Genomic DNA, 12,670 nt, shown 5'->3' with positions numbered 1-12,670 from the left:
TAATGCTCCTTCCTCTGGCTGCACTGCCCTCTTCCCTCTCCCTGCTTACCCATTAGTTAGGGACATCCTTCAGGGCTCATCTAAAATGCACTTCTAGGCCAGACATGGTGGCTCACGCCTGTAACCCCAGCACTTTGGGAGCCCCAGGCAGGCAGATCACCTGAGGTCAGGAGTTCAAGACCAGCCTGGCCAACATGGTGAACCCCCGTCTCTACTAAAAATACAAAAATTAGCTGGCCATAGTGGCACATGCCTGTAATTCTAGCTACTCAGAAGGCTGAGGCAGGAGAATTACATGAATCCAGGAGGTAGAGGACGCAGTGAGCCAAGATTGCAATATGGCACTCCAGCCTGGGTGACAGAGTGAGACTCTGTCCCGAAAAAAAAATTAAATAAAAATAAATAAATAAAATAAAATGCACCTCTGAAACAAAGCCCTGCTTAAGTCTTGAGGATACAATCTTCTCCTTCTTGGCCTGTCCCCTACCCTGACCTTTCTTTGGCCCTTATGTTACTTCCCTGTATTGTGGCTGGATACTTGCCTTTTCTTCACTCCCTGTAAGACCACAAGGAGCTCATCTCTGTATACTCTTCAGCACTAGTATAGCATCTTGAAGGTTCCTCGGTAAATAACTACTTATTAAGGACAGAAGATCTGGAGTCAGGCAGACCAGGGTTCAGATTCTTGTCTTGCTATTTATTCACCGTGTGCCTTTGCATAAATTTTGAAACCAGTCTAAGCCTTAGCTTCTTCATCTAAAATATGGGGTAACAAGACCTACCTTATAGTTTTGTCATCACTGGATGGAATAATGTGTTTTACTATATTGCCTAGCCCATAATAGCTTGATATATGGTAGCTATTTATTAATTAGGAAATTAGGAGTTAAATGGATTGGCTCTGGCCATCTGTGAAAAGCCTGGTGGGGAGGTCAAAGGAATGGGTTGAAAAGTCAACCTTACTTTCAAGGAGAGGGACTTTATTCATTTACATGATACACATAGGGTTTCACCCCACTTCTCCTCTCTCCATTTTTTTCTCTCCTTCCATCTTTTCATTATCGCTATTACCACCACCAGCACTCCTGGAACTGGAAAACAGCATTATACATGTTCCAGTGGCTTCTCTCCCTCCCCATTTTCTATTTCTATTCTTTTTTTGGCCAGATTGACAGCTGGAGTCCACCAAGGAAGCATGCATGCAAAGCAGTGTATTAAAGAATTTGATAATATTTGATATTTGACTGTTAAGGGTTTTTCAAGCCCTGCTACTCCCCGCTTACCCTTCTGCCCGTATCTGGACAAGCCAACAAATAAAGCTCTAGTGCTCCCTCCTTTGGTGTCAGCAGGGGGTTCAAACTATCTAAGCTTCAGCCTGCGTGCAAGAGCCCTTGCCCTGTCCCCACCCGCTAACCACCATAAAAACTGAGTCAATCTGCTTTCTCAGTTCTCTCAAGCCATTTTCAAACCGGCTTGGGAGCCACCCCTGCTCTCCCCAGAAATTCTCATCATATGAGTAATAAACTTTTTAATTACCCTTGGTGCCTGGGTGGTGTCACCAACTGAGACATGGAAACCAAATTTTGAGTGGGGAGATCATATTACTACAGGGTGGCCACAACAAATGGAACTGAAAATGCTAGACCCTTTCTTCATTATGGGGACCTAGATAACTAAGCCAGGAATGGATGGGGTCATCGCCTTTTCACCATTCATTTTCTCTCTTATCACAGTGACAATTATATTTGAATCTACTATTTTCACAGCCATTTTTTATCAGATGTTTCTCCACCATTGACGTGCCAAGGCAAGTTTAAAACATTTTTTAAAACTCTGTAATTAAAAGGTTCAGAAATGTTGGCTTATTTTACCTTACGCTTTTTGCTCCTAAGCAGCTCTTGCATCCTCTCGGGGTTTGGGAATCTTTTTTTGTCCCAGGTGAAGTACCTCTTGCCCTCAGTGTGCTCTATGTCCAGCCACATGGCATCATAAGGAATGTCATGCTCATCAAACCCTGCATCCACTGCTTTTACGTCCTGCTCATCTTCATAGTTCCAGCGGCACTGGTGGTATCCCAAAGAGAAAAGAGGGGGCATGGCTTGTGTGCCTAAAAGAGGGAGATGACAACTGAGTCAACTGCCACCGCAATGAGCATTATTCATTTGATAAACATTTCCTGAATGTCTACAGAGTATTCAGCACTGAGCTCATGCTTAGAATATCAAGGAGAAGACAGCATAGTCCTTGCCTTTAAGGAAGTGACAACCTGGCTAATGAGGCAGGAGTGTAAATAAAGTGCTCTGTCCTGAGGTATAACTACCAGGTTAACGTATCAGTCTAGCGCTACCAGAACACAGAGAGGTTAATACATTCTGCCTGCGGTGAAGTATAGGGTCTTGAAAGGCTTCACAGAGGAGATAAAACCTGGTTTGGACCTTGCAGACTAAGTAGGAATAGACCAGATAGGAAGAATAGATAGAGCATTCGGGGCACAGGGAATAGAAAAAACACAGAGGCAGAGAAGTACGTGACAGGTTTACAGAAAAATAAATACTCCAGGGTGTCACAGTGTGAGAAAGACCAGTAGAAGATGAAACTGAATAGGGTCAGATTGTCAAGGGCTTTGTAATTGAGGTTAGGAATTCTGAACCTTGTCTTATGAGAAGTCATCAAAAGTCTGGCAAGATGTAATCTTAGCAGATCTATATTTAAGAAAAATTAAGTCAGGGTGCAGCATTCGGACTCACTTGAAGGTAAAGAGACTGAAGTTGGGAAGAAATTTCAGTAAATTATTATCAAAATGTTTACTGATAATGTGAAGGACTTCTGGTCAACCACTTGCATGTATCTCCTTCCCCCCCTAAAGTCACACTAAAATCTGAGTAAAGAAAAAAGAAAGAAAGCCACAAAAACAAAGAGAACGGGAGTGGAGTAATTTCAACAAAAATTTGGCAGGTAGCAGGCAGGAGTGGGGTGGTAACTGTGGGGCAAAGCCAGGGAAGCTCTCCCCAGAGTGCTATTGAGGAGGCTACTGATGGAAGAGCTCATCCTGGTCCCAAACACCAGTAGACACACCCACTCTCAAAACTAGAGTGGAAGCCTCATCTAGGCACACAGAGCCTCACCATGAAATATGAATGGAGGTGGGTGTGGGGGCTCATGTCTGTAATCCCAGCACTTTGGGAGGCTGGGGCGAGTGGATCACTTGAAGTCAGGAGTTCTAGACCAGCCTGGCCAACATAGTGAAATCCTGTCTCTACTAAAAATACAAAAATTATCCAGGTGTGGTGGCGGGCACCTGTAGTCCCAGCTACTCGGGAGGCTGAGGCAGGAGAATTGCTTGAACTCAGGAGGCAGAGGTTGCAGTGAGCTGAAATTGCACCACTGCCGTCCAGCCTGGGCAATAGAGTGAGACTCCATCTCAAAACTCACATTTGAGCAAAGTCTCCAAAATCAGAGAAAGTGACTCAAATAAGGAAACAGAATAAAAAGATCTCCAAAAAAACAGGGACAATGCAAGGAATCAAAGTAAATATCAAAACATTATCAGTATCTCTAGAGAGACGAAAAAAAGTATTGTACCCTTAAACAAGACTAGGATAGCATAAAACAAATGTAGGTTGAGCCGGGCGCGGTGGCTCAAGCCTGTAATCCCAGCACTCTGGGAGGCCGAGACGGGCGGATCACGAGGTCAGGAGATCGAGACCATCCTGGCTAACACGGTGAAACCCCGTCTCTACTAAAAAGTACAAAAAACTAGCCGGGCGAGGTGGCGGGCACCTGTAGTCCCAGCTACTCGGGAGGCTGAGGAAGGAGAATGACGTAAACCCGGGAGGTGGAGCTTGCAGTGAGCCGAGATTGCGCCACTGCACTCCAGCCTGGGTGACAGAGTGAGACTCAGTCTCAAAAAAAAACACAAAAAAACAAAAAAAACAAGTGTACGTTGAGTATCCCTAATTCAAAAATCCAAAATCTGAAGTACTCTAAAATCTGAATTTTTTTTTTTTTAAGATGGAGTCTAGCTCTGTCACCCAGGCTAGAGTGCAGTGGTACGATCTTGGCTCACTGCAACCTCTGCCTCTGGGTTCAAGCAATTCTCCTGCCTCAGCCTCCTGAGTAGCTGGGACCACAGGTGCGTGCCACCATGCCCAGCTAATTTTTGTACTTTTTAGTAGAGACGGGGTTTCACCATGTTGACTAGGCTGGTCTCAAACTCCTGACCTTAGGTGATCACCCACCTTGGCCCCTCAAAGTGCTGGGATTACAGTCATGAGCCACCACACCTGGCCTCTAAAATCTGAAACTTTTTGAATACCAACATGACACTCAAAGGAAATGCTCATTGGAGCATTTTGGGTTTTGGATTTTCAGATTGGGATGTTCAACCAGTAAGTTTAATGAAAATATTCAAAAATTCAAAATAATCCCAAATCTGAAACACTCTAGAGTCCCAAGCATGGAATACTCAACCTGTATACAATTTATAAAACAATAAATGTCATTTAATGCGGTGTGCTATTTTGAATTCCTCATCAAGTTTTAGAAGTGGGGTAAAAATACTTAGAAGATCTCAGTGCTTTGGAAAGATGAGGCAAGAGGATTGATTGAGACCAGGAGTTCAAGACTAACCTGGGCAACATAGCAAGACCCCATCTCAACAAAAAAATTAAAGTACATAAATAAAAAGAATTCTACTTAGGAGGCTAAACTGGAAGGATCGCTTGAGCCCAGGAGCTAGAGGCTGCAGTGAGCCATGGTCACGCCACTGCACTCCAGCCTGGGCAACAGAGTGAGACCCTGTCTCCTAAAAACAAAAAAACAAAAAACTTAGAGGCTCATCAGACTTGAAATTATACAGAGCAGCACTGATCATGAGTCTGTCCAACTGAAACAGGTTAAATAAATTACATCACCAACAAATTTGCTACTTGAAAAAAAATAGGATGTACACATTTCAGGATAATAAATGTTTTGCCATTGCTTTGCATAACATGAAAACAAAAACCAAGGAACCATCAGAGGATAAGAAAGAGCTCCTAGAAAGCAGAAACATGATAGCATAAATGGAAGGCCTAGAAGATAAAATTGAGAAAATTGCTCAAAAACTAGGCAAACGAAGGAAGGGAAAAATTAATCTAAGGAATAATACAAAACAGTTTCTCAGAACTGAAGGACACAATTCTCAGGATTGAAGGGGTCCACATCTAACATCCAGAACAATGATTATTTTAAAAGACCTAGGGCCAGTCACAGTGGCTCACACCTGTAATCCCTGCAGAGCACTTTGGGAGGCCAAGGTGGGCGGATCCCTTGAGCCTAGGGTTTTAAGACTAGCCTGGGTAACCTAGGGAAACCCTGTCTATACAAAAAATGAAAAAATTAGTTGGGCATGGTGGCACATGCCTGTAAGTCCCATCTACTCAGGATTCTGAGGTGTGATGATCACTTGAGCCCAGGAGTTTGACACTGCAGTGAACCATGATGACACCACTGCACTCCAACCTGGACATAGAGCAAAATCCTGACTCAAACAAACAAACAAAAGATCTCCATCAAGGGATTTTATTATAAAATTTCAGAATACTGGAAATTTGGAATGTTAATGATAAAGAGAAGGTATTTCAGAGAGAAAAGATAGATTACACACAGAGGAACAAAGGAATAGAATTAAGAATGGTTTTGGAGCAAGAAGGTAGAAGACAATAAAAGAAATGCCTTCAAATTCTTTTTTTTTAATGTTGTTCAAGTCTCCTATATCTTTTTTTTTTTTTTAATACTTTATGTTCTAGGGTACGTGTGCACAATGTGCAGGTTTGTTACATATGTATACATGTGCCATGTGGGTGTGCTGTACCCATTAACTCGTCATTTACATTAGGTATATCTCCTAATGCTATCCCTCCCCCATCCCCCCACCCCACAACAGGCCCCGGTGTGTGATGTTCCCCACCCTGTGTCCAAGTGTTCTAATTGTTCAGTTCCCATCTATGAGAACATGCGGTGTTTGGTTTTCTGTTCTTGCGATAGTTTGCTGAGAATGATGGTTTCCAACTGCATCCATGTCCCTACAAAGGACATGAACTCATCCTTTTTTATAGCTGCATAGTATTCCCAGGGCCCAGCTATAAAACTCATCCTTTTTTATAGCTGCATAGATTACCTGGGGCCCAGCTGTATAGGTGTATATGTGCCACATTTTCTTAATCCAGTCTGTCACTGATGGACATTTGGGTTGGTTCCAAGTCTTTGCTATTGTGAATAGTGCCGCAATAAACACACGTGTGCATGTGTCTTTATAGCAGCATGATTTATAATCCTTTGGGTATATACACAGTAATGGGATGGCTGGGTCAAATGGTATTTCTAGTTTTAGGTCCCTGAGGAATTGCCACACTGTCTTCCACAATGGTTGATCTAGTTTACAGTACCACCAACAGTGTAAAAGTGTTCCTATTTCTCCACATCCTCTCCAGCACCTGTTGTTTCTTGACTTTTTAATGATTGCCATTCTAACTGGTGTGAGATGGTATCTCATTGTGGTTTTGATTTGTATTTATCTGATGGTGAGTGATGATAAACATTTTTTCATGTGTCTGTTGGCTGCATAAATGTCTTCTTTTGAGAAGTGTCTGTTCATATCCTTTGCCCATTTTTTGATGGGGTTGTTTTTTCTTGTAAATTTGTTTGAGTTCTTTGTAGGTTCTGGATATTAGCCCTTTGTCAGATGAGTAGATTGCAAGAATTTTCTCCCATTCTGCAGGTTGCCTGTTCACTCTGATGGCAGTTTCTTTTGCTGTGCAAAAGCTCTTTAGTTTAATTAGATCCCATTTGTCAATGTTGGCTTTTGTTGACGTTGCTTTTGGTGTTTTAGACATGAAGTCCTTGCCCATGCCTATGTCCTGAATGGTATTGCCTAGGTTTTCTTCTAGGGTTTTTATGGTTTTAGGTCTGACATTTAAGTCTCTAATCCATCTTGAATTAATTTTTGTATGAAGTGTAAGGAAAGGATCCAATTTCAGCTTTCTACTTATGGCTAGCCAGTTTTCCCAGCACCATTTATTAAATACAGAATCCTTTCCTCTTTTTTTTTTTTTTTTTGTCAGGTTTGTCAAAGATCAGATGGTTGTAGATGTGTGTGATATTATTTCTGAGGAGAAATGCCTTCAAATTCTCAGAGAAAGAATATTCAGCCCTGATAGGCAAATTATCAACCAAGGGTAAAGGTAGGAAAAAAGATGGTTTCATACCTGCAAGGAGGCAAAAAGAGTACCTCCAATGCAAATGTTCTTGGGAAACTACCAGAAGATGCTACAAACAAATAAACACAACAAGGGAATACATCAGAAAAGAGAAAAACAAGGAACTGAAGAAAGGAGGGATACAACACCAGAAAACAGTGAAGGTAAGTTCTGAGATGAAAGCTGTGCAGGGAACCTAGAGAGCAATGGTCCAGATGGGAGGAGAAAGATGAAGAGCTCTGGTAGGGAAGATAGTCTCCAGGGAAAGAAGTAGACTGGATAAAGTATCAGACACCCTTGAGCATGTGAAAAATGTAAACACTGAATATTGATTTAACCAAAAATTGTGATATAACTAGATTGGGTGGGAGACGGAGGCGGGTATGGTGTATGATTGAGCTAAACCCTCAGTAGGAGTCCACAAATAATCTTTACTGTCTTTGAACATGGTGGGAGATCCAGTATTTTTGAAGAGCTTTATCATAAACCAGCATTCTCACTAATAACAATGTGGAATGTAGCTGCAGGCGGGCTTTGATAGCACTTATTCCTGCACGGGTACCCATATCCATAAATTGTCATTCCTCCCGTCGCAATTGGAATTGAACACCCTTGAACATGGGCTAGACTTAGCTTGCTTTTATCAACTGAATGCAGCAGAAATGATGCTGCAACACTTTTATTTTTAACAGCTTTACTGAATTCACATACCATGCAATTCACCCATCTAAAATGCACAATTCAATGTGGGTTTTTATGGCATATTACATTACTGATTCTTAAAAATTGTGGTAAAACATGTATAGCAAAATTCGCCATTTTAATCATTTCCAAGTATCCAATTCAGTGGCATTAATCACATTCACCATGTAGTACAAGCATTACCACTATTTCTAAAAACTTTACATCACCCCAAGCAGAAACTCTGTAATCAGTAAGCACACCTGTCAGCCCCCTCTAATCTCTGTCTTGACAAATTTGCGTATTGTAGCTACTTCATATAAGTGGATTATATAATACTTGTCCTTTCTTTTTTTTTTTTTTTTTTTTTGAGATGGAGTCTTGCTCTGTCGCCCAGGCTGGAGTGCAGTGGCCGGATCTCAGCTCACTGCAAGCTCCGTCTCCCGGGTTCAGGCCATTCTCCTGCCTCAGCCTCCCGAATAGCTGGGACTACAGGTGCGCGCCCGGCTAATTTTTTGTATTTTTTAGTAGAGACAGGGTTTCACCGTGTCAGCCAGGATGGTCTCGATCTCCTGACCTCGTGATCCGCCCGTCTCGGCCTCCCAAAGCGCTGGGATTACAGGCTTGAGCCACTGCGCCCGGCCAATACTTGTCCTTTCATGACTGTCTTATTTCATTTTCCATATTTTCAAGGTTCATTCATGTTGCAGCATGTATCAGAACTTCATTTCTTTTTATAGCTGAATAATATTCTGTGATATGTATATACCACATTTTATTTGTTAATCTTTGATGGGCACTTGGATTGTTTCTACCTTTTGGTTATCATGTGTGGGTGAAGGATTACCCAGGTGCCAAGGCAAGAGACTGAAGGCACAAACTGTAGCAGTATAATAAAGAAAATAGTTAGAATAAAGAATAGTTACAATACAAATTAGATATAGAGATGATCATGGATAATTATCAATCATTAGTATAAACATTATTAATCATTAGCTTTTAATATTACTCTTTGTTGCATTACTAATACAACCTAGGAATAACTGGTGGGTATAGGGTCAGGTACAGAAGGGACATTGTGAGAAGTGACCTAGAAGGCAAGAGGTGAGCCCTCTGTCACACCTGCATAAGGGCCGCCTGAGGGCTCCTTGGTCAAGCAGTAACGCCAGTGACTGGGAAGGCACCCGTTACTTAGCAGACCATGAAAGGGAGTCTCTCTTTCCTTGGAGGAGTCAGAGAACACTCTGCTCCACCAGCTTCTTGTGGGAGGCTGGATATTATCCAGGCCTGCCCACAGTCATCTGGAGGCTTAAACCCCTCCCTGTGGTGCTGTGCTTCAGTGGTCACGCTCCTTGTCCACTCTCATGTTCCTCCCATACTCCTGGTTCCTCTTTGAAGTTCGTAGTAGATAGCGGTAGAAGAAATAGTGAAAGTCTTAAAGTCTTTGATCTTCTTACAAGTGCACAGAAGAAAACACTGATGTATGCTGCCTTTCCTCTCTGCTTTGACTACCTAAAAGGGAAGGGCCCCCTGTCCCATGATCACATGACTTGCTTGACCTTATCAATCACTAGGACGACTCACCTTCCTTACCCTGCCTCCCCGTCTTGTACGCAATAAATATCAGCGTGGCCAGTCATTCAGGGCCACTACCGGTCTCCGCATCTTGGTGGTAGTGGTCCCCGGGGCCCAGCTGTTTTCTCTTTATCTCTTTGTCTTGTATCTTTATTTCTTACAATCTCTCGTCTCTACACACGGGGAGAACACCCACTAAGCCCCGTAAGGCTGGATCCTACAGTCATGAATAATGCTACAGTGATCATTGGCATACATGTATCTGTTGAGTCCCTGCTTTCAATTCCCTTGTGCATATTCCTAGGAGTAGAATTGCTGGGTGTATCAGTTAGGGTTCTTCAGAGAACACAGGGTTTTTCAGAGAAACAGAATTAATAGGATTTATATTGAATATATTTATATATTTATAAATTATGTATACACACACAGAGAGAGATACAAATACTGATTTACTTAAAGTAACTGGCTCATGTGATTGTAGGGGCTGGCAAGTCTGAGTTTTGCAGGAGATACTGGCATACTAGAGAACCAGGGAAGAGTTGATGCTGCAGCTTGAGCCTGAAGGCAAGCTGGAAATATTCTGTTTTCCCCAGGGACCTTAGTCTTTTTCTCCAAGGCCTTCAACTACTGGATGAGGCCCACTCTCATTATGGAGAGTAATGTGCTTTCTTCAAAGTCTACTGACTTAAATGTTAATCTCATTAAAAAATACCTTCACAGAGACATCTAAACTAGACAAATTGACACATAAAATTAACCATCACACTGGTTCATATGGTAATTCTATGTTTAACGTTTTGAGGAAATGCCAAACTGTTTTCTGCAATGGCTGAACCATTTTACATTTCCACCGGCAATGTTCCAATTTCTCTACATCCTCGTAAACACTTATGTTTTTCCATTTTTTGGATTTAGCCATCCTAGTGGGTGCAAAGTGATATTTTACTGTGGTTTTGACTTGCATTTTCCTAATGACTAACAATGTTGAGCATATTTTCATGTGCTTGTTGTTCATTTATTTATCTCCTTTGGAGAAATATCTCTTTAAACCCTTTGCTCATTTTAGAGTTGGGTTGTCTTTTTTTTTTTTTAAGGATTTGGTAAAGATTTATTTATTTATTTTCCATTTCTAGTCTTTTAAAGTATGGTTTCTTTTCTTTTTTTAAAGGATATGGAAAATATTTATCTTTTTTTCCATTTCCAGTCTTTTAAAGTAGACACAGATACGCTTAGGTTAAAGCTGATTTTAACAGCACAAAAAAGTTGAGCACAAAGGATAGGATTAAATTCAGCAATCCAGAGTGATAAAAAGGAAAAGACACTAAGTAGGTGCCTTCAACAGACACATTATCCAAGTTGATTACCTAATAGTTGGACATTAAAGTCCTTATGCTGCAAAAGTGAGAATAATCTGGTGTATGAAGTGTATGGTGGCATTTGTAGCTGTAACTTGTTTTCTGTTTATTAAGCCCAATTAGCATAGTTAAGTGTAGTCTTTAGTATACAACCTACATCCATTTAAATTAAACATAATATTTTCACAGTAGTGTAAGTAAGGCCACAATATTTATTTTGAGCAAACCCTTTAATGTAGTGATTTTAATATCACTGTCATTCATTCTTTTGGAATATAAAGTGTTTTAACTGAATTAAGGTTACAGATAATTTTTAAAATACTATATCATGACTAACATATTAAAACTATACTTACATATTTATATCTAATACCCAAAGAAAATTCACTGCCAAATTGTTAACAGTAGATATTAAATAGTCTGACTCCCTTATTAACTGATTCTATAGGTATAAGTATAGGTCAGTATGATTTTAGTGTCTATTCTTTCATTTACTAAATTAGGAAAGCAGTATTTGCAGAACAAATAAAAACAAGTGAAGCAGCCACCCAAGGACCATAACAGCTCCTGAGTTAGCTGTGTCACAAGCTCAGATAGAAATCCCCACTATATGCACAAAGCTGGATTCAAATTATTCATCAAAAGGTGCTGGTAGAAGTTGTCGGATGCCTTCCAATATAGATCCCCAATCCCATGGCCACCAGATGAGACAGCAGCAAAACTCTTTAGAAATTCTGCTGAGAAAATGCCCCCTTTCCTCATCAGGCTTTAAATTCCATGCTGGGTAGCTGTGTGCTTCAGGTGCTTCAAAGAGGAACTCCTTGTGGGGAATATTTTCTGGCCAACTTGACCAATCCCATATCCAACCTGAGCTTTTCTTCAAGATGCTTTCAACGTCTTTCTTTCTCTCGGTATCTTCCTCAGACTGAGAGCTATTTTTCTCCAATGTCTGTGAAAGAGGTAGGCTGTCATAGAACTTTTGGAGCTACTCTGTCCAAATTCAAATTCATTTTAAGCATCTAGCTATATTTTTTCCATGTCACTATTACATTAATTTTTTTTTTTTTTTTTTTTTTAGAGATCGGGTCTCGCTCTGTTGCCTAGGCTGGACAGCAGTAGTGTGAACATTGCTCACTGCAGCCTTCCTTTGGGAAGCAAAGCAGAGGATTACTTGAATTCAAAGAAGTACTTTGGAGGCTTCCCAAAGCACTGGGATTACAGGCGTGAGCCACTGTGTCCAGCCCATGTCACCATTATAAACAGAAACTGATATTGGAGCACTGTTCCCCTTCCTATCATTGCTAAAGTGCAGTTCTATCCAGGAGCCCTGCAAGCTCTTTCTCTGCAGCCTGGGGCCCCTGCTCTGTGATATGGTGCCAGAAGGTGTCTGTAGCAGTCTGGGTCACTGGTTGGTTGTGGTCTAGGGGTTGCATGTGCCCTCAGTGGCAGACAGTATAGCAGGCAAGCATGAAGGGTATGGGCCCAGTGCTCAGCCTGTCTTTTTGTTGTTGAGTTGTAGAAAGTTCTGCATGTATTCTAGATAAGAGACCCATATCAGATACACAATCTGCAAACATTTTCTCCCATTCTGTAGGTTGCTTTTTCACTTTCTTATGTTCTTTGATGCAAAAAAGTTTTTAATCTTAGTGAATTCTAACACGTATTTGTTGTCATTGTTGCTCACGATTTTGTTGTCATATCTAAGAATCCATTGCCAAATCCAAGTTCACGGAGATTGACCCATTTTCTTCTGAGAGTTTTATGGTTTTAGTTCTTACATAGTTGATCTATTTTGGGTTAGTTTTTTGCATATGATATACA

General features: G+C 41.2%; 1 protein-coding gene across 7 annotated transcripts in view; it reads right to left on the bottom strand.

Moving 5' to 3' along the window:
- The window catches only part of GANC (glucosidase alpha, neutral C), a 98,024-nt gene that overhangs the window by 33,353 nt on the left and 52,001 nt on the right, over positions 1-12,670 (bottom strand). For 6 of the 7 annotated variants that reach the window (XR_007727655.1, XM_050799412.1, XM_050799411.1 and 3 more), the window contains one exon: positions 1,872-2,107. Coding sequence is in view for 6 of the 7 variants with exons in the window: in XM_050799412.1 (XP_050655369.1) it covers positions 1,872-2,107 (236 nt within the window). In the remaining variant the exon portion in view is untranslated. Of the gene's footprint in view, positions 1-1,871; positions 2,108-10,977; positions 11,799-12,670 lie in introns of those variants that run through there. The other variant, XM_050799414.1, reaches the window with a different exon arrangement.

This window comes from Macaca thibetana, chromosome 7 (genome assembly GCF_024542745.1).
Source record: "Macaca thibetana thibetana isolate TM-01 chromosome 7, ASM2454274v1, whole genome shotgun sequence".
Taxonomy (NCBI): Eukaryota; Metazoa; Chordata; class Mammalia; order Primates; family Cercopithecidae; genus Macaca; species Macaca thibetana.
Note: the sequence above shows the minus strand (reverse complement) of the source record. Positions and strands in the feature narration are given on the sequence as shown.